Source organism: Sinohyriopsis cumingii, chromosome 6 (genome assembly GCF_028554795.1).
Source record: "Sinohyriopsis cumingii isolate HCF-2022 chromosome 6, ASM2855479v2, whole genome shotgun sequence".
Classification (NCBI taxonomy): Eukaryota; Metazoa; Mollusca; class Bivalvia; order Unionida; family Unionidae; genus Sinohyriopsis; species Sinohyriopsis cumingii.
The window spans coordinates 6,933,764-6,956,684 of NC_142966.1; the positions used below are offsets into that span (position 1 = coordinate 6,933,764).

Genomic DNA, 22,921 nt, shown 5'->3' on the forward strand with positions numbered 1-22,921 from the left:
CAAAGCAAAGTGACTGCCAGTACATTTTAGCATATGAAAGCTTTAGCCATCACTGATTATCTTTAAAGACCACACTTAGTCAGCAAAGCACTGTCCATCTTTACAAATACTACACTGTCAATTAAATATTGCTCAATATATCATTGCAAAGAACCAAGCTTATTTTCTGAAGAAAAGTAAATAAATTGCAGAAGTTTTTACCCAGACAGATGCATTGCAACTATGTTTAGCAAAGCAAAGCTTAGCCAATGCTGATTATCATGAAAAGACCACACTAAATCAGTGAAGCCTTAACAGCCGTATAGTCGCAAAGGTATATAAAATAGTATGGTTTAAGATTAGAAGTAAAAACATGAAATAAGTTTATTTTCCAAAGAAGGAATAATGTTTAACAACTTTTTACATTAATTTATTATTTTGTTATTGTGCCTTCATCCTTCCATCAGATCAACCTGGGGAAAAATAATCCTTTTAATTCATGTATGAAACACCCACAACCCCGACTGAAAATAAGACACTTAGGTGAAAAATGTAGTTTGTGGCTTGAGATTCTGTGACCTTGAGCTATAACATTTTTTGACGCCTGAAATCAATGTATGTCCAAGCCTTAAGAGACCCACAACTCAAGTTTCCTTCAGCCTACAGAGTACTGAGTAGAGTTAGTTTCCTTCAGACTACAGAGTACTGAGTAGAGTTAGTTTCCTTCAGCCTATAGAGTACTGAGTAGAGTTAGTTTCCTTCAGCCTACAGAGTACTGAGTTTGCTTTTTTTTTCTTAAGTAAACAGAGTACTGATACTTAGTAGAGTTAGTTAACTTCTGTAAACAGAGCAATGAATAACTTTATGTAAACAAAGTACTGAGTAGATTTAGTTTCCTTCAGGAAACAGTATGGAGCAGAGTTGGTTTCCCTCAGTAAGCTAGTACTGAGTCATTTTTTTCCTTCAGTAACAGAATACCTTGTACTGTTTCTTTCAGTAAGCAAAAGAGTTTCCTTCAGTACAAAGAGTACTGAGTAAGTTTCCTTCCCATAACAATACTGAGCAGAGTTAGTTTCCTTCAGTAAACAGAGTACTTAGTAGAGTTAGTTTCCTTCCCATAACAGTACTGAGTCGAGTTTGTTTCCTTCCCGTAACAATACTGAGCAGAGTTAGTTTCCATCCCATAACAGTGCTGAGTTTCCTTCCCATAACAGTACTGAGTAGAGTTAGTTTCCTTCCCATAACAATACTGAGTAGAGTTAGTTTCCTTCCGATAGCAGTACTGAGTCGAGTTTGTTTCCTTCAGTAAACAGAGTACTTTGTAGAGTTTGTTTTGTTCAGTACTTGGAGCCGTGATATTCTGAAACCAAAAAGTTTGAATGGCAGCATTATTTGCTTTCAGACTGTAAACCAGGTGTAGACCAATTTATGAAATACTTATCTTGATGAAATGTAACATTGCAGTAGAAGTTATGTACTGATACTTTGTATTTTGAGTTCTCAACACTTAAAGAAAATTATCCTTCACGTCTTAGATTTCATATTATGTTTCTTTTTGTGCAGGGGACAGGACTTTGGAGCACTTTGACAAACAGTGCCAACAGTGGCTGGAATTCCATCATGTCCCTTTCTTCAATTTGGAGCAGTACTCCAAGTCCCACTCATGAAAATCCTAGCTCCGTCTTTACAGCTGGGGAACCAATCACTAACTTTGCAGGTGGACAAAGCACAGAAACTGTTGGAAGTTTTGATCCATTCAACGGAAGTGCCAACATCTGGGCACCAAGTGCTCCAACCAGTAGCACTGGTGGCTGGTCATTCCCACCAACAGATGACAAAGAAAACTAAGTCCACCTCTGTGTTAATGATCTCTCAGAGCAACAATTATTTTGCAATTATTTATGTATGCAGCATTTGATTTTTAGCTGTTTTCAGCTGATTTTGTTTGTTTTCCATGTTTTCTGTGAAGTTCTAAATAGATGATTCTCTTTAAATGTAGTGTATCCAATTTCTTAGTGTTGTCATTAATATTGTTGATTGCAAGCACACTTATTGAGACAAATTCAGTAAAATGAAGTTGCAAATTGTCTTTTTGTTGATTTTAAATCAGCATGGACATTCATAATAAATTGGAAAGCACTTTGTGGCAAAAGCTAGAACATATTTAATTACTTTCCTAAATCACTTGCTTGGAATTAATACTTTCTGTTACTTTTTCACCATGTTTTCCTTGATTGAGTGCTTTTGGTATTGTTTTAATTGGACCCTTTACAGATGAAGGTTGAAGTCAGTGCTTGTTCATTTACTACTAATAATAATATTAATAATTAAAAAACAATATTAACCAATATTTATTCAGGGAGATATAATTAGCTAGCAGCTGGTTCATAGTATAACCCCAAATTAAAACAATTATGCATATAATCTATAAAGAATCTTGAAGCTAAAATCAACAGTATAAAAGAGTACATATTTAACATAAGATACAAGATTAATATGCTGGTATCACATAAATATATCACAACTACCATGTACTATGTCAAGCATTGTTATAATCGATTACTCATTAAAAGTTTCTCTTTGTATAATTTCTTCAAAATTGAAACAGGAGTTTATTTAATATTGTGCTATTGTTCCATTATGTATTTAGCATGACTGGATCTTTTTATACATGTGATCATTTTAACTATTAATTCTTTTACCTTAAAATTCAGAGGGAAATTAGTTCTTTCTTTAACTGCAATACGTTTTCTTTTAATTAAAATGTACATTAAAGTTTTGTAACTCTGGTATAAGTTAAACATTTAATTGCTTGTAGAAATAGAATTGAAAATAATGTTTTGGTCAAAACCATTACTTGTTAGCAGACCAAGATTTTACTTGTGTGCATAATTGACAACAACAAAAAACATATAAATCTTACTAGATAAAATGCACATGTGAAAGAAGGAGAAAAACCAACAAACTCTTGAGTCGAGAAGTTTTATTTTAAACTTCTGGAAAAAATACTGAGCACATTTTAATAGGTCTTGTTCACTAATTAAACATGGTTAATGTAAGACTTTATTGCACATTTGTTACAATTTATGTACAAATGCAAGATTTGTATATTCTTCAAATACCATAAAATGGAAATCTTTTTTGTTTGTTATATATTAACATTAGAGTGGAAGCACTAAGGATGTAAGTTTTAAAATCAATTCTAAAAGAAAAGAGAAAAAATAACTTAGGATTATTTAACAGTGTTTGTTGTGTGTTTTGTGTGTATTCCATTGATGTACATGTATGTTGAAAGTATTTTGTAAATTTTTAATATGTGATGTTTTAGATCATTATATATTTATGAAAAAGGTTAATTGCATTTCATGTACCTGCTTGCTTTGAGAGATCATTAATTTTTTAAGTTTTGAGCCAATATAGATCGTAACAAAATGTTTTTGCATTTCAAAATGGGTAAGTGAGAAAGCTTGCCTGTAGCTTCTCATGGGTTGGTGGTTCTTTCCAGGATTTTCCCAGGTTCTTCCTCCACCATTTATACTGGACGCCATGTATAGCCTCTCTTGTGCTGAAAAATGGTGTTAAACCCTACAACAACAACAACTTCTTGTATTTCACACAGTTGGATGGAAATTACACGTAATTGAAGGGTGCAGTGGTGCAAAAAGTAAAAAATTAATGACTCATAATTGATAAATTATCTTTACTTTGGATATACTTTTATATAAAAACTTCCTCAATGGCTAGTCGATTTTATATCATTTATTTGAGATGCAAGTTAAGAGGAAGAAAAGAAAACAGTTTATTCCATTGTTGTCATTATCACTATTTTCACTCTTGCATAATTATTAATTAATAGTAAAGTAAATAAAATAAAAAATTCCTCTTCCCATCTTGTTTAATTAATAGAATGATTAGCAGAAGTCCAGATTAAAGGAAAAATGTTCTTATCTTATATTGGTGAAATATAATATTACAAAAACGTTTTCCAAAGTCAAAAATCATTTTTGTGCTGTCAGCTACCATGATGAGTTTATGCAAGGGCACATTACTCCAGTTGCCTCAGCACTAAATAACTTACTTGTGTTGCTGTGCCGAAAATGCACCAAACTAAACAAAAAGCCTGTTGGTGCTGTAATATATTCTGACCTGCTGAAGAGTGTGTTTACCATAGTTTAAGTTGCAGAGATGTTATTGATTTCAAACTTATAAAAATCTTGTCTCAAATGTAGTAAGTAGCTTCACATTGAAGTTTGTGCAGGAATAGATGAGATACTTTGGTAAATAAGATCATTGGCTCAAAACTTAATCGAGTTTGGACTTTACATATACAAAATAGGGAAAAGAAATCATTCAGAACTTGACAATGTCTCCAGGTTTACATATACAAAATAAGGAAAAGAAATCATTCAGAACTTGACAATGTCTCCAGGTTTACAAAGTGGTCTCTAGATCAGTGTTTCCATTTAAGTGCATTTGTGTGTCAGACCTATGTTGGAAACATTTTATGTACATTGTTGTCTGCTCTGAATTTCTTAAAAGTAATGTAAGCCAAAGCTCAGGCTTGGGGCTTCTTGCACTCCTTGGGAAACACAGCTTGAGATCCTTGATTAGACTTCCATCTTACACTCTTACAGAAATACTGCTTGAGTCAAAGTGTTATCTTTGACTAGACTTCCATCTTGCACACCGAGGGAATCAATGCTTGAGATGAAGAGCTATCCTACACTAGACTAACATCTTGTACTCACTGGGAAACACTGCTTGAGATAAAGTGTTATCATTGACCAGACTTCAATCTTACACTCCAATGAAAACACTGCTTGAGATGAAGTGTTATCCTTAACTAGACTTCCATCATATATTCCTATGGAAACACTGCTTGAGATGAAGTGTTATCCTTGACTAGATTTCCATCATATTCTCCTGTGGAAACACTGCTTGAGATGAAGTGTTATCCTTGACTAGACTTCCATCTTATACTCATGGAAACTGCTTGAGATGAAGTGTTATCCTTAACTAGACTTCCATCTTATACTCCTATGGAAACACTGCTTGAGATGAAGTATTATCCTTGACTAGATTTCCATCATATACTCCTGTAGAAACACTGCTTGAGATGAAGTGTTATCCTTGACTAGACTTCCATCTTGCACTCGGTGAATACGCTGCTTGAGATGAAGTGCTATCCTTGACTAGACTTCTGTCATATATTCCTATGGAAACACTGCTTGAGATGAAGTGTTATCCTTGACTAGACTGCCATCTTATTCTCCAGTGAAAACACTGCTTGAGATGAAGTGTTATCCTTGACTAGACTGCCATCTTATACTCCAGTGAAAACACTGCTTGAGGTGAAGTGTTATCCTTGACTAGACTTCCATTTTATATTCCAATGAAAACACTGCTTGTTGTGAAGTGTTATCCTTGACTAGACTTCCGTCTTATACTCCTATGGAAACATTGCTTCAGATGAGTTATCTTTCACTAGACTGCCATCTTATACTCCAAGTGAAACACTGCTTCACTAGACTTGTGCAAAAACTTGCTTGGTCATTTGTTTCAAAACTATGTGAATGTGAACAACAATTATTGACAATTCATTTTAAAAATAAAGAGTATCCTTGCCATCAGGTTAAGAGCTATTTGTGTTATCAGTAAGAGTTCTGACACTGGGATCCTGTTTTGATTGTCAGATTGTGACCCTGGGATCAATGATTGTAAGATTTATTTGTCTATTCATGGGTAAGACATTATTCTGTTTTAAATCTGTTAACTTTGCATGACACCACTAAATATACTTGATTTTTTTAATCTTAAAAGGTTTGTTGCATTACCAAGGATTCATGATTCAAGGTGCATATGTAACAGAGCAACAGGAAAGACAAAATCTGACAATCTTACAGATTTCATTTGATAGGACATGAAAGACTAAATCTGACAATCTTACAGATTTCATTTGATAGGAAGCATATTAAGCTTGAAGTTAAAATGAACTTGTACCCAGGATGTAACACATTAGTGATTAAAAATTAAAATGCATGGGGTCATACAGCTGACTTGTGTTCGTTAATATAAACTTGTACTTAATGTATAACACCAAATTTATCATCCAGCAGTCCTAACTTAAAGATCATGACTTCAGGATTTGGAAATTGGGCCTCATCTGTTCATTTTAATGCTTCAAGATTTATGATGCAGAGATTGGCATTGTTGTTGCTCCAGAGATTGGCATTATTGTTGTTCCAGAGATTGGCATTATTGTTGTTCCAGAGATTGGCATTGTTGTTGTTCCAGAGATTGGCATTATTGTTGTTCCGTAGTTGAGCATATTTGGTGCTGCATTGATGAGCATAATCTAGTCAGTTGTCCAACAACCTCCAGGATGGCAAGAGGTTCCTTTATCTAGACTTTAATATGGGCAACTGGCCTGAGACTTTTGTATTTTCGGAAAACAAGGTTTGCAAACTTATTCAGATATATCTCTAACATGATTAGGCATGTTTGCTATGGCAGTATTATCAGATAACAAATCTAAAGTTTCAAAGGTTCTTTTCATAATGAGTAAATATATAATGTTTGACTAACGCAAATGAATGTAACAACTATAAAATGTAATGAATGAAAGTCTCGTTCTGGTAATGGTTGGTTTTGAAAATCTGTGTGTTCAAATGTTGAAGCAGTTCATTGTAGAATGAAGAGTCCATGTATACCATATCCTTGATGCAAAGAGACAGGTCCTGAATGTACACATTACTTGATTTTAGTTACACAAATTGGGAAAGTAGTTTTTACTTCTATAGCTTACTGTGCTGTAGCTATGTTAATGGTGTAACCCTACAACAACAACAACCACTGTAGCTATGTTAATGGTGATCATAATTCAACCTGACATGTACACATTAAGCAGAACTCTGTACACTCTGAAAAATTTGTCAGGAATTTAACATTTCTTCTTTTTTGTTGATGCCAATAATAATTGTACTATTTAAATCTTATCAGTTGGATTGTTTTTCTTTTTATTATATATAAAACAAAACACTAATGTGAAGCATTATATATCAAGTGAATTTTCAGGCTTTAGTTTTGAAAATATTTTCATAGTGATAATAATTTTCAATGCAGAAAGAAATTTGGTCTCTAATACATATTTCTGAGCTTGCAGACATCGTAGCGATATGACTGGAAAATTCTTAAAGCTACATTAAAAATCCAAATCACACACACACATTTCTGAGCTTGCAAGAATTTGACTTGACAGTTTATTACATTGACAAGCAAATGGGTAAGTGCTTATATTTGCATGCAGACATCTTCAAACAGTATAATGAAAACGGATTTGTGTTTTATTTGTTTATTTTGGGTCGTTAATTTGAGCTCGTTACTTTGCCTATGTAAAAAAGACAGGTTTTGAATTAGGGTAAATGAGGCAAAACATCAAAAATGTCTGCAGAAATAGAAATATGAATTTTACGTTTTATACTATATTCAGCAGATCTTATGGCAAGATATTTACACTTAAAATTTGGACTGTTGAAAGAAATTTCTTGGTTATATGTCACAAAAGTAATATGCACAGCATATAATGTTACTTCATTTTATTTATTCCAGTTTAAGAATTTATCTTTTTTCTCTCGCAGTTGCAAGTTTGCATTTTGTTTCTTTTTAGAATCAGTTTTTAAACTTCTGATGCAGAAAATGGGAATTGCATTAGGTTAATGCATGGCCTACCTTTCTTTCAGTTTGTAGCTTTCATTTGTGATCACATTAGAAATGCTGTTTTCAATAGGAAAAGAAATGGAGACTGGGATAATAAAAGAAGGATATTTGTAAAGAAATAGCATCATTTACCTGCTAATTTGTTAAAACGCTTGATAGATGCTTAATCCAAGAGCAGTCAAGTCATGATTTTTATGTACTTTGCTTCAGTAGGCTTGTCATTAATAAGACAGCTTTGTGAGCTGAAGTTTGCTTACAGGTTTATGACATCCAGGAAAAAAGAGAATATTCCTTCTTGAGTTTCTACTACATTAAGAAGTGAAATGTCCATTTAATTTTTCGTAGGTTTATAACTTTGAGAAAGAACTTGTGAATTCATCTTAAGTTTGTACCACTTAAGAAGTGAATAGAAAAATATTAAGCAGTTTGTATTATTATCATAGAAAAAACTATGTGATGGTACAGAACTGAACCTGAGATTATTTGTCCCATTGCAGGTAGTCCTGCAGTTTACACATGTTTATTCTGATTGCCATGTTTCAGTTTATTGTGGCTAGAGGGGGATTGTTACTGTAAATATAAGGGCCCAAAGGGACAATTTTGTTAGGGGCTTGTACTCTGTGACAGATGTCTTTAAAAAGGGCACACAGTAGCATATCCTCTCATAGACTCGAGAAAGCCTGCCGCAAAGGCTATATCAAACAATAAAACAGATTTTTACTGCAATTTTATTCTTTGTTGTCATTTTCTTTTATCTCACTTCCATGCATTAACCGACCACATCGGTAGCCTGAGTATTTAGAGTGTCCTCGGATGCGAGAGGTCCCAGGTTCAAACCGTGGTCGAGTCATACTAAAGACTTATAAAAAATGGCTCAGTATCAAGATGTTAGTATTCGGACGTGTTATCCTGGTGTCAAGATAATGTGACGGGTGGGACATGATGCTACATGTATGTGGCATGATGCCCCAATGCTATACATCACTATAAACTGCCACACTGCAGACATCATGGCGATATGAATGAAATTGTTAAAGCTGTGTTAAAAATAAAATTAAATGCAAATACTCATGCATTAACAGATATCAAGACAGATTTCACTTTCCAGTGACAATGGTCAGAACATTACGATATGTAATCGGGACTTTTTGCATCATATACAGCAATTTATACTGGTGTAATGTAGTTTTGTTGGTGCAATGACATTTTATCTCTTTTATAATTGTACAAAAACCCACATTTCCTATCACCAAAGCATTTTGAACGCCAGCATCATGTGGAAAATGTGGAGAAAAAAAATAATTTTATTTTTTTGACATTGTGAAATTTTCAACCTAATGGCCAAGAAAGAACTCAATTAAATAGCAGCTTGTATCACAAAAATGTCTAGGGCATTTTTTTATTTATTTGGGAGAGTGATACAAAAAAGTCCGTCTTTAACCTTCCAAATGAGTCAATAGAAGGAGACGTTGGCTGTTGGCACCAAGAATGGTCCTGAGTCGATTACAGTGAAATTTTATTTCGAACATTCTCTACTATTAAAGTAAATTGTCTTTTTCTTGCTGCTAAAGGTCGGCCCTGACCGAGTCTCTCGTAACGTCTGTAGCTCCACAAGCCCTCTATAATGCTGAAAGGGGGCTGAATGTCATCTGGAAGCACTTTAAGAAGATTTGTAAGACCCAGAGATCGTCGGGATAACTAACTTTATATTCTTGGGCGAAGTGTGTTGTCCTTCCCACGCACACCTCCTCTAAAGATTTAAGATGTCATTTTCAGCAAGGAGGCAGACGGGGAGACGAAATAGGGCGAGTGATTCTTATCTCCTCATGCAAAGTGCGATCATGTTAAGAAGGGATTGTTGAAAAACAGGTGCATTTTAAATAATGTCTATTTAAAAATGAAATTCACTGCAAGAAGGGTTGTTGATGCTTAGTTGTTAAAGCGGCCTCTAAACAATACAGTAAATCAGTGACTTGACCGGACTTTGGAAGCTGTTTGACCTGTCAGCTGGTTTTTCTTTTGGCCAAGAAGTCGACAGATGCAGGAACTTTGAATATTTCCAGTAACAGCGTAGGAAGAGGCAGGCAGAACTAATGAGGCATGAGCTGGGAAACTTCCTCGAGTTGTGTGATATAAATAACCAGCCGGTGGATCGGGAATAGTGCCATGCATACAAGAGTGTATTGTCGCCATAGCAGCTGCCACGCTGTAATGGAGCCAGGGCTGATATTGGAGCTCTCCGTTTTTCCATGTCTATGGTTTGAAAAAAGTGCCGAGCGTTCGGGGCTTTATCAAGACAAGAACTGGAGTCAGGTTGTGACAAGGATAGTGCCAGCGCCAGTATTGCTGCTATCCTGTGCTCCATGCATGACTGTCTTATGGTACGGACATCCAGGACTTAATCATGACTGTTTTATAGTACGGATATCCAGGACTTCATCATGACTGTTTTATGGTACGGACATCCAGGACTTCATCATGACTGTTTTATGGTACGGAAACATAACGAAGAGAAACCATACAGATGTGCGGTTGGTGTATATTTAGCTAGTTGTGAGATTCGTGGTCTTGCATTGATTAGAGTAAACTTTATGTATAGAATGGATACGTCCGGCTAATTTACTACTGAAGTTGCATGGGAGTCTTGGAAATTTGGGGTAAACTTCTAGTGGGAACTGTGCCAGGTTTTGACACCGCTCGGTCAAGTAAAGACCCCTTGGCTTGTAACAGTATGTATGTATGTATATATGCATGTATGTATGTATGTATATAACTGTATATGTGTGCAAATGAATAGGTGAAAGAGGGATAGGGATATATATATATATATATATATATATATATATATATATATATATATATATATATATATATATATATATATATATATACGACGCGTTCATATTTCCTAATATACAAAGAAAGACGCAGATGGGTTTTCAACTCGAACCTCAAAAAACTATATTTATTTGACTTTTAATTTAGCCAACATGCCGAATCCAAGAGGTACCCTATTTACAGAGTGTTGATCTTGCTCTTGATCCAGGATTCAAAAGTACTGACTCTGGCGTAGACACTGGGGTACTTTGTACCACTTGTTCCACATCCGCTTATTACCCATGACGCCGCACCGACAAGCACGCCATCACACACCAATGGACCACCGCTGTCGCCCTGTGAGAGGAAAAAATTGTCGCTGTCAATACATATGCCAACTTTGTACCAGTTCTTACTTTGATACTTTTCGGCCTTCAGTAACCTTGATAAACGTCTTTACAGGCTCGAAAGTGTGCCTCGTTAAGTATCCAATTACGGATATTTTAATTTTTAATTTATATAGGACAATTTTGGCACGTAAACAATAAATTAAGGATAAAAAAGAAAGAAAACAGCTTACACATTTCTTCTGAATATATATATCATCTATGACCAAAGTTATGTTTAGTGTGGGAAAAAGTTAAAATATACAGCAGACAACAAGACTCAACAGGTCAGACGGACAAAAGACCCAACAAAATAGACTTGGTGGATAATAATTGGGGTAGCTGACTTTTGAGCTAAGCTGAAACTGAGGGAAACAATGTGACATCAGGATGAGGAGAGACCAGTGGTACTTTATAAAAAAAAGTAAATCAAAGTGAAATAAGGGAACAAATAAAGGTAGTGAAACTATCCAAGTGTGATTCAAAGTATTTACCACATTAGTGTCAATAATGCGACATGTGGCATCGTGGAGGTTAGTGGTAGAACTATTCTTTGAATTATCGATGCATCGATACGTTTGCTGCAACGATATCGATACAAGAGACGGAGAATCGATACAAAAGGATACTTAGTATGCAAGTTATTTTAGTCTTCAGTAGTCGTGAAAAATTATTATTTTGCCTTGTTAATCTGCAAAATTATAATTAATCTCAAATTGCGTTTGCAGTCACAGGCACTCCTGTTTATTAGTAACAATGACTATGACCACTGAGAATACTCGCTCGCCGTCGACAAATTAACACAGCGACATTGTTCGTAATCTGCATCCCCCCCCCCCATTCCATGCTAATTATCTTAATCCAACAATACGTTCAGCATATACTATACATTCCAAACATGTTCCACGTGTATAATGAAATACTTTACTTATCATTTAATAACCACTTTTACGCGAACTTTCTACGTCTACTTTGGACAGTTTGAAAGATGCACTACCGGTGCATCGCACGGTGAAATGGTTACACTGACTTCTCATTGGTTGTTATTGCTTGCTCCGGTCCAGGTTAAACAATTACCTTCAATCAGAAATTAATGTATCTTATTCCCAGGAAGTATTGGCAAATCAAAAGAGAGACTTTGAGCAAAAATCATTAATTGATATGTAAAGTACTTACAATGAGACGCTGTCAGGGTGTGCGATTTGCGCGAATCGTGCAAAAGTTGTACGAATTCGCGTACTTGGAGAACAGTGATGCGGGAGAACTCCCGCAAATTAATTGATGGTCCCGTATATGAAAATGTGCTCGGCGAAGTATACAATTTTTATTTAACCATTCTTGTCGCCACGTTTGTTTTTCGAGTAGGCAACGGTTTACACATCTGGGTTCTTCAAGCATTACATTAAATTTGATTGGCACAACGTGCCCATGAATAAGCATCATGGTGTAGTTTGAACCTTTCAAGATTAAAGTTTTACAAATGCATGTTTAAAATACCGCCACCTAGAGAACACAAAATGTCGGATTCCCACCGTGTCTCATTATGATTTCGTTCGGCAACAACTGGTTGATGATAGTGATGATCACAAATTTTTTTAAAGTTATAAAGTATATCAGATTATTGGAGCTGGGAAAATGTTAATGGAGATACCAGTGAGTGATTTTGAGCCCGAAAATGGTGTTAAATACTAGTCCAATGTACACGTTGGATGGACAAAAATAAACGGCATGACGGTCAGCCTTCTTTTCAGTTGCACTTCGAAATTTAATGCAGAAAGGGCAGAGTACTAATCCTCATTAACATACGGAGAATTTAAAAGTATAATTCAATTTTCATTATTTTAAAAATCAATCAGTTTAGCCCTACGGATGGTATGTGACAAAACCAGACTTAAGATAAACTGAATAAATATGGGTTTAAAAATGAAATTGAGAAGTAAAGATATATCTCTGTCTGCTCAAGCAGACTATGGCATTGATGGACTAATCACTAATTAATCATTATGGAACAGATACGAAACCTGGCATAGCAGTCAGAAAATTTCTGATTCAACAAAGCAAATTTATGTTGTTGAAAAATCCAATTTGGAGCAGATGTATCCAAAAGATAATATCTGTGAGCTCTGGTAAATTGTATATTACAGTCATAAAGGTGAGTTTCCAACATATTCATGCTGACAAAGCTTGCAATGTATATGCCCCTTCAGAAGGAAGCACAGAACAATATTAATACACAGATTAAGAAAAGAGCATGCTCAGAAAGAAAAAAAGTAACATTAACAGATTTATGCTTATACGACTATAGGTGATATCTTTTAAGATGTTGATTTCAGTAGAGCTCTAAGAAAGTGGAGAAGGAAGAAAGAGAGACAGATACTGAAGTTTCTATAAATGTTGAAATATGTCCGTTTCCTCCTCACCCTCCTTTTTACCACTCCGCCTTTATTCGTTGACAAAGGTGAAGATCTCCCTTAAGAACAAATATGGCAGCATCTCTCCTTAAATTGCTTATTTCGAACACATTTGGAATTTCTCTTTTTATGCAGAGATATGTAAACAGTTAATGAAGGTGCCGATGGAATAAATAACAGCAGCACAGAATCAGCGATGGTGCAGATTTGAAACTGATCAATTTTATCACCTTATGATGGTTTTAAAAAAATTGTATAACAAGACTGGGTGTTGTTAATAGTTTTCCTTCTTCACCAACAAATACAAGTACCTGTGGCCGCAGTAGTCTTTTGCATCTGCGTGAAGTACAATGTGATAGATTTGTTGGTATTAAACCTTATTCCTAATGCCCGGATTTGTTCAAGGTGAGATTTTCTTTGCACGAGGAAACTTATTTTTTTTTCTGTTTTGAAGATAACACCGTAATGTTTAAGTGAGACATAAAATTAGTTATAAGATGTTTTCAAAGCATTCATGCTGTGCAAAACAAACGTCATAGTGGATAAAGTGAGTTAAATGAAGCCACCATTAAATAGCCTAAAACGTTGAATGAAGGTTATTGACAACCAACTAGTAATCTGTTTGAAAGTAGTTTGGTTATCTTCTTATCGATGAGAACTGCATATAAATATATGATAACTATACGTCTATTTGTAATATGCATACTGCATATAAATATATGATAACTATACGTCTATTTGTAATATGCATACTGCATATAAATATATGATAACTATACGTCTATTTGTAATATGCATACTGCATATAAATATATTATAACTATACGTCTATTTGTAATATGCATACTGGAAATACAACTAGAATGTCAACATATATAAGTGGGCACCACCTACTTTCCAAAGATGGAAAGACCATCAAGTTCATATGTTTATCAATATATGTCGTATCGCAGGCTGCGTATCGTGAATCGTATCGATAAGAGGCACGGGTGTATCGTTCACCCCTAATGGAGGCGCCCACCCCCTACCCCCACGTCTTTGTTAAAAAATCCACAAATAAGGAATTATGTTGCAGGAAAATGTATGTGATATACATACGTTACATGCAGCGCTATCTGGTTTAGCGTCATCAAATACGCAGATGTGAGAATTTGTTATTATTGCACCAGAAACTCTGTTCATTCGACTCTGGCAATCGGTGTCTGACAGCACATTAATCTCCACTTCCTGCAGAGCATTTGGCAGCGTTTGGCTAGCACCTGGAACATCAATCAATCAATCAATCAACCAACCAACCAATAAATCAATCTATGTTTGAGTTAAATATTTCACAGAAAGTTGAAAGCAAGATACAATATAATATTTTAATTTTTACCGTTAATTTTATATATATATATATATATATATATATATATATATATATATATATATATATATATATATATATATATATATATATATATATATATCACATGGAAGTCGGTATACTTTACATATGTTGTTTGCAGTTTAATATTTTTGAAATGATGTGTTAAAATATCACTTTATGAGATTCTGATTGGTCGAAAATAAGCCCATGGAATTATTAACCAGTACTGTCTTCACTGACAGGCTGCTATCGTGCTAATTTATCTTTACCTCACCTTCTGGAACGTTTTGTTTTTAATCTTACTCGAAACATTTTGGTCAAGTTTTTTATTCGACTGACAAAAGGAAATTGGGGAAAAAGATCACGTCTCTATGTGTAGCCAATTGCCCCACCAGGGCCTCATTACGCCATGTACATACATCCTGTCATGTGCTGAAAAATGGCCTTAAACCCCAAACAAGAAGAAGAACAACAAATCAAGCTATGGGAATTGGTAAACTGATAGCTGGCGTGGGAAGAGGGGTGGGTGATATACCTGTAATATAGAATTCACCTAATATAAAAGAGAGATATAAATGTTAATTTCTAGGAGTAAATATAATCACCTCTGTTCATCGAAGAATGTGGTCTCTCAAATGACATAAATTTATTCAACCACGCCATTTTTAAGACATACAAATTCTGATGCGATTCCAAGGAAATAAAAGCAAATATCCGGCTACAAATGCATTAAAGTAAATCTGAATATCTGCATTCAGTAATCATCCTTCAATTAAATATAAAAAAAAAACAACTGGAAATGATCAGTGGTGAAAGTGACACACTTTAAGGATGAACATGGATTGTCTACACCATAACTCGATTCAATCTGTAGTATCATTAAGAATTTCCATTGGTCATTATGTGTTGAAAAAATATTTTGTCTGTGTTAAATGGTCTATCAATTATGAATGACACTTGTTCTTTGAATTATAATTTGCAAAAGAAAGTCTGTTTTTAAATGTTAATTGTTATATAAAAAAAATTAATAAAATGTGCATCGACTAAGTCAGAATGAACGAAATTATTTGTCATTCTTTCTCTCCATGCTACTTCCATTAAAATAAAACTGTGATAAAAAGAAACTCAAATGGGTAATGATTTCATATTGAATTTATGAAACTCGTGGAGTAACGTCCAGCTTTCTATTACCAAGGCTCACAAGAGCTGGACATTATTCAAATAAATTTAATATTAAAACATTAACCATTTGAGATCCCCTATATGTCACAACATTCACATTAATGGGGGGGGGGGGGGTCCTTTTCATACATAATAACCATAATACTTTCACTTGTGTTTCTCAAAGAATACCAGCTTACTAGTTCTTCCCCATCCACTGATGATGCATCTCATTCCGGCAAAGTCACGTGTTCCACTGGCGAGGGTGATTGGCTGAACACCTGGGCTGAGAGTTACTGGTTTTGCAAGTTTGACCACTGCAACATCATTAGCGAACGTCCCGCTTCCATCATTGTAACGTTCATGCTAAGGTAAAAGTTGACAGCAACAAATGTTTTTAACAAGTTAATAACGGGGTATTTTTTATACACAGAGCTATTGATTTTCTTTTTATACAAGACATTCTGGGTTTAATTTTAAGAAATACAAAATCATAACAAGTTACCCATATATCAAATTTCGATAAGAGCGATTCAACTTTTTTGTGTCTATTATCGTTAATATCTTATGCAAGGAATTCTGGTCTACGTTTTAAGAGTTACTAAGACATAATACTCAAACAATACTTCAAGTTTTTATTAGAAGCAATGGAGTTTTCTCCCTTTAATAGCCCTTTTGACATCATTTTCCATGTCATGCCGAATAAATGAAAGCCTTTATAAGGCAACACTAATCAACCCGAATCTGGATGCCATCGGTGGCTATCGAACCCGTGTCCATTGTATTACGAGTCTGAGACTCTACCAATGAAGCTAGAATCGCTTCCGTTACAACAATGAACTTAGCTACCTACTCATTGTCCGATGGCAAATATGTGAACGTGTATAATTAAAACGAGATTGTAAAAAATAAATTACTGGCCATGCATACCATTATTATTTGGGACACAGCTATTTCTTCATCGTATTTGTCTTTGGAATTTCTCAGGTGTTCTCCTACGACGACTCTAAAACTACTTGTTGTGCTGGGAATAAAAGAAGATACAGTTTTGTTTCTCACCATTTCAGTGGTCTGCTATTTATTATTTTAAATCTATTCGAGCATTTAAAACCACGTTAAATAGGATGATTGTACCATGAATCGTCAACAAATATTAGTCCGCAAAATCTTGCGGAATTTATTGATACTAAATTCAGATTTATTCACACTATAATTCTCTTTCAGACTTCGATGATCTACTTATTGTAAAGTACATACGGGTAATGTCATGTCCAAGAAACAATAATAAAGTACATACCAGTATTGTCATGTCCAAGAAACAATAATACAGTACATACGTGTATTGTCATGTCCAAGAAACAACAATAAAGTACATACGGGTATTGTCATGTCCAAGAAACAGTAATAAAGTACATACGTGTATTGTTATGTCCAAGAAACAGTAATAAAGTACATACGTGTATTGTCATGTCCAAGAAACAATAATAAGGTGCATACGTGTATTGTCATGTCCAAAAAACAATAATAAAGTACATACGGGTATTGTCATGTCCAAGAAACAGTAATAAAGTACATACGTGTATTGTCATGTCCAAGAAGCAATAATAAAGTACATACCATTATTGTCATGTCCAAAAAACAATAATAAAGTACATATGGGTATTATCATGTCCAAGAAACAGTAATAAAGTACATACGTGTATTGCCATATCCAAGAAACAGTAATAAAGTACATACAAGTATTATCATGTCCAAGAAACAATAATAAAGTACATACCGGTATTGTCATGTCCATGAAACAATAATAAAGTACATACGTGTATTGTCATGTCCAAGAAACTGCAGTAATGTACATAGAACATAGTAGCTGTTTGAAAGAGAATGTAAAATGCAGTTCGTCAATATGCAGAACACATATATCGTCTCTAAACACATCCGAAATGTTTCTCTGCCTTGAAAATATTGTTGAAGATATCCGAAGTATGCATTTCTTATCATTCACCCTTGTGTCAGTTAATTTCTAAATTCGTATTTTTGAAACATTTTTAATAAGAAGCTCAAGCACATAATCAGGTTTTATATTTATTATATACCTAAGTGCTATCTGGCATGATAGTTGAGAAGTGAAATAGTAGATTTTATACTTCATGCATACCCTTGCAATTCAGATTTAGCATGATACCTAAGATCCCATTTTATACTTCATGCATACCCTTGCAATTCAGATTTAGCATGATACCTAAGATCCCATTTTATACTTCATGCATACCCTTGCAATTCAGATTTAGCATGATACCTAAGATCCCATTTTATACTTCATGCATACCTTGCAATTCAGATTTAGCATGATACCTAAGATCCCATTTTATATTTCATGCATACCCTTGCAATTCAGATTTAGCATGATACCTAAGATCCCATTTTATACTTCATGCATACCCTTGAAATTCAGATTTAGCATGATACCTAAGATCCCATTTTATACTTCATGCATACCCTTGCAATTCAGATTTAGCATGATACCTAAGATCCCATTTTATATTTCATGCATACCCTTGCAATTCAGATTTAGCATGATACCTAAGATCCCATTTTATACTTCATGCATACCTTGCAATTCAGATTTAGCATGATACCTAAGATCCCATTTTATACTTCATGCATACCTTGCAATTCAGATTTAGCATGATACCTAAGATCCCATTTTATACTTCATGCATACCCTTGCAATTCAGATTTAGCATGATACCTAAGATCCCATTTTATACTTCATGCATACCCTTGCAATTCAGATTTAGCATGATACCTAAGATCCCATTTTATATTTCATGCATACCCTTGCAATTCAGATTTAGCATGATACCTAAGATCCCATTTTATACTTCATGCATACCTTGCAATTCAGATTTAGCATGATACCTAAGATCCCATTTTATACTTCATGCATACCTTGCAATTCAGATTTAGCATGATACCTAAGATCCCATTTTATACTTCATGCATACCCTTGCAATTCAGATTTAGCATGATACCTAAGATCCCATTTTATACTTCATGCATACCCTTGCAATTCAGATTTAGCATGATACCTAAGATCCCATTTTATATTTCATGCATACCCTTGCAATTCAGATTTAGCATTATACCTAAGATCCCATTTTATACTTCATGCATAACCTTGCAATTCAGATTTAGCATGATACCTAAGATCCCATTTTTTACTTCATGCATACCCTTGCAATTCAGATTTAGCATGATACCTAAGATCCCATTTTATACTTCATGCATACCTTGCAATTCAGATTTAGCATGATACCTAAGATCCCATTTTATACTTCATGCATACCCTTGCAATTCAGATTTAGCATGATACCTAAGATCCCATTTTATACTTCATGCATACCCTTGCAATTCAGATTTAGCATGATACCTAAGATCCCATTTTATATTTCATGCATACCCTTGCAATTCAGATTCAGCATGATACCTAAGATCCCATTTTATACTTCATGCATACCCTTGCAATTCAGATTTAGCATGATACCTAAGATCCCATTTTATATTTCATGCATACCCTTGCAATTCAGATTTAGCATGATATCTAAGATCCCATTTTATATTTCATGTTTAACTTTTCATTCTAGGCACGATAGTTGATAAGCCAGAGATCAGATTTTAACTTCATGTATATCTGCCTAATTGACATGATAGTAAAGAAATCAAATCCACAAGATACAGGAATTTACATTAGTCTTAATCCCAATCAACTTTACAGGCCGTCAATGTTTTCGGACTTGGAGCTTTAGCTCGAATTCTGTTCTCAAACATTTTCAACAATATTGGGTCTGGCCAGTCCGCTGACAAAACGGGGCTAGGTCAGTCGCCTGACAATATTGGACCTGGTCAGTTCGCTGACAGTAGGGCGCTAGGTGAGTCACCTGACAATACCCAACCAGGTCAGTCACCTGACAGTACCTGGTCAGGTCATTTAGCTGACACTACGGGGCTAGGTCAGCCACCTGGCAATACGAGATATGTAAGTGAAATGAGTACAAATCAGACACAAACGTAAGAATTTCATATCATAAAGTAAAATGTACTAAAAACTCTGAGGTTACTTACGCTCCATCGACACAGTGGGCAGCCGTCAGAACCCATTCTGGATCAATCAGTGAGCCTCCGCAGAAGTGGGATGTTGACTTCAGAGACACCTGGTGGGGATGAGCATTTTCCACCGCGGTAGTTCCACCGATAATTCTTTCGAGATAATAACCTGTAATAAAGATAATTGTAAAAGGTAGGAAGTTTACTCATAAATATGGTACTTATTTGTTTCGCAAAGCCGAAACTGAAAGAAATTAAAAGTGCAAACGCACACTCTAAGATAACCAGTTTAATGAAGGTATGAACAGAGGTTGAAAATGCCACAAATATAGTTTTAAATTTAAATAAATTTAACTCGAGAACTGAGTAAATTGATTATTAAGAGCTGAAGTCACTTTTGCAGCAAACAAAATATATTTTAAACAATAACATTAATGACAGAGGAAAATAATTGACAGTTATCGACTTAGTATTCAAACAAAATAGTACCAGTGAAAAAATCACTGATATAAATTATTGCAGACGATATGTGGGATATTTTGTAATATTGGAAATTTGGAGAGTTTTCATGAAACTGAAAAAGTGAGAATGTCACTGTATCCTATTATTAATTATATTGCTTCTCTTTACACAAGTTGTTGTTACCTGCTAAAGGAAGAGTGGCAAGAAAAACGTGATTTCGGGAAAACTGCAAAAATGATCGTGTTTCTTTTTCACTGGGGACTCGAGAGGCAGACTATTGAATATTTATTGCATCCGATCGTAGGATTTAGTAGAAGATCAACCGAAATCTGTGTAAATCTCCGTTTATAAAAAAGGGAGTGAAGAGAGATAGCGAATAAGAGAGATAGGTTTATGAATTGTTGTGGATATCTATCTCTTGTGTGTTAATTGTTATTATTATACATTGTAACGGCCATTTAGTTAACAAATACCGCATGCGCAACTAATTTTGTCCATTGTAGGTTTATGCTACCAGATAAGGTCATTTTGTTTGATAAACATTGTGGCCTTTTCACCTTGCAAAACGTAAATGAAATTACGTTGACAAATTTCATTGGATTTGAGTTCAGGTCATTGGTTTACCCCTAGGAAAGCTATGTCCTTGATTTATGATTGCCTGGCTGTTAAAGGACATGACTTTTTTGCCCTTATCCTGGTTCTGAAATCGTGTCTTAGCTTTTCATATAAGGTAGCGAGTAACATACGTATCATTTTTATCTTAAACATATATAGTGGAGACAATCATGATAGTCATTTAGTTGTGTTCAATTATCATTGTTTGAGTGGATTTAGTTTTAATCATCGTCATTTAAAGACATTAGGACTAATTAACTACTTTGGAATTATTGTGAATTCATTTAAATATATTTGGGATTATATTATTGCTATTCATCAAGACTGTTAGCGTGTTAGAATTATTCAAGACTATTGGCAGATCAGCCCAATAGATTGCAATTTATTTGGAACAACACTGGAACTTATTTAGAATACCCTATACATTTGGACTTGTCATATAACTGTTAGTTCTATGTGGCGTTTAATTCACACTACTATAAGTTATTATTAAAGTTTCACTTTGTATTCTAGGCAAATACATTATTTGTTGAATTTTAGAGAACGTGTTGGTTTCCCATTTTCTTTTAACAGTATGCTCGCGTTTCTATTTTCAAGCGCAGGTACATACCGGATGAGAGACACAGGAAGGACGCCAGGACGATGAGGACCCTCATTTTGATCTTCTGATGACCGGTTGCTAGAGCCACAATCGCTCGGAAGCTTTGCTATTTTATACTCTTACCTGCATCGCACGTGGGAAAATAACATTCCTAATCGTGACGCAATAATTCTTGAAGAGTCTTTAGAGCATTCATATTTCAGTTTTAAGAGGATTGTTACACGATTTATGTGCTCTGTGTAATAAAGTTTTCTTTTGGACATATGGTGACACACAAATCGATCATCTGGACAGGCACATATATGATTCCAAATCTTGATTTTAAGTGAAGAAAATTATGCGAATGAAAAAGCATTAGAAGAATTTTTTTAAAAAATCCTCATTGCTATTGCAGTATATTGCAAAACTAACAACATTTCCGTGTCCTTTAATCACTTGATCATAAGCATTACCGTTTCGTTTAATCACTAAATTATAATCATAATTGATTACACCCACATTATATATATATGGGGGTGGGGTGGGGTAACAAACGGATTGTCATATACTGTATTGATGAGACAAACGGCCTCTGACATAGAAGTTTAAATACAATTTGATACCAGTCTAAGTGTGCACTAATTTATGTGTTCGTCATCGCTTATATGAGGTCATAAAAGCTGATACAGCAGAATTTCGATTATCCGTCACCCTATTAACCGTCAGTCTCTGTTATCCGTCAGGACATTGTACGTCAAAATATTAAAAACGGGTACATGTACATATGTAGATATTATGATTTTGTGATGACCAGGTCTATTATATAATAATTTTAATGTACATATTCTATTATCTGTACATTCTCATATCCGTCATGGTCTCGGTCCCGTACCCTGACGGATAATCTAAGTTCTCCTGTATTTGAAACAGAAATATAGCGTAAATGTGGAAACTCGACGGATATTTTTGAGGTAGGTTACGCATAAACATAAGAATAGCAGCAACAAACTTGGTACGCTATAACTTTGAATAATTGAAATTTCTTTAAATCGTGGAACATGTTTCGTCTTTTCAATTATCTTGAAATTACCTTACATACAAATGAATTTCGAAGCGAAAAAGTCTAAATTATACATTGCAACCATTGCATATTCGTGTTGCATTTCCATCAATTTACAGAAATGAGCAAATATTGTATCGATATTGTAAAGTATTTGGTTGTTGTTATTGTTGTTCTAGGGTTTAACGCCATTTTTCAGCACAATATAGGCTATACATGGCGGCCAGTATAACTGGTGGAGGAAGAACCCAGGGGAGAACC

General features: G+C 34.7%; 2 protein-coding genes across 4 annotated transcripts in view; one reads left to right on the plus strand and one right to left on the minus strand.

The window, feature by feature from the left end:
• LOC149796321 (transmembrane protein 131-like) overlaps positions 1–8,421 on the plus strand; it is a 197,579-nt gene extending 189,158 nt beyond the window's left edge. For 2 of the 3 annotated variants that reach the window (XM_089960972.1, XM_089960973.1), the window contains one exon: positions 1,543–8,421. In XM_089960972.1, coding sequence (XP_089817098.1) covers positions 1,543–1,827 — 285 coding nt within the window. In that variant the 3' untranslated portion in view covers positions 1,828–8,421. The remainder of the gene's footprint in view (positions 1–1,542) is intronic. The other variant, XR_016421660.1, reaches the window with a different exon arrangement.
• Positions 8,422–10,627: 2,206 nt separating this feature from the next.
• Positions 10,628–21,713, minus strand: LOC149796322 (fibrinolytic enzyme, isozyme C-like). Its single transcript, XM_089960976.1, has 6 exons — positions 21,631–21,713; positions 19,962–20,112; positions 16,770–16,863; positions 16,040–16,205; positions 14,408–14,568; positions 10,628–10,869 (listed from the first exon to the last, which is right to left on the minus strand). Exons 1-6 carry the CDS (start codon positions 21,674–21,676, stop codon positions 10,711–10,713), a joined length of 777 nt encoding a protein of 258 aa, XP_089817102.1. The 5' UTR covers positions 21,677–21,713; the 3' UTR covers positions 10,628–10,710.
• Between the last annotated feature and the right edge of the window lie 1,208 nt (positions 21,714–22,921).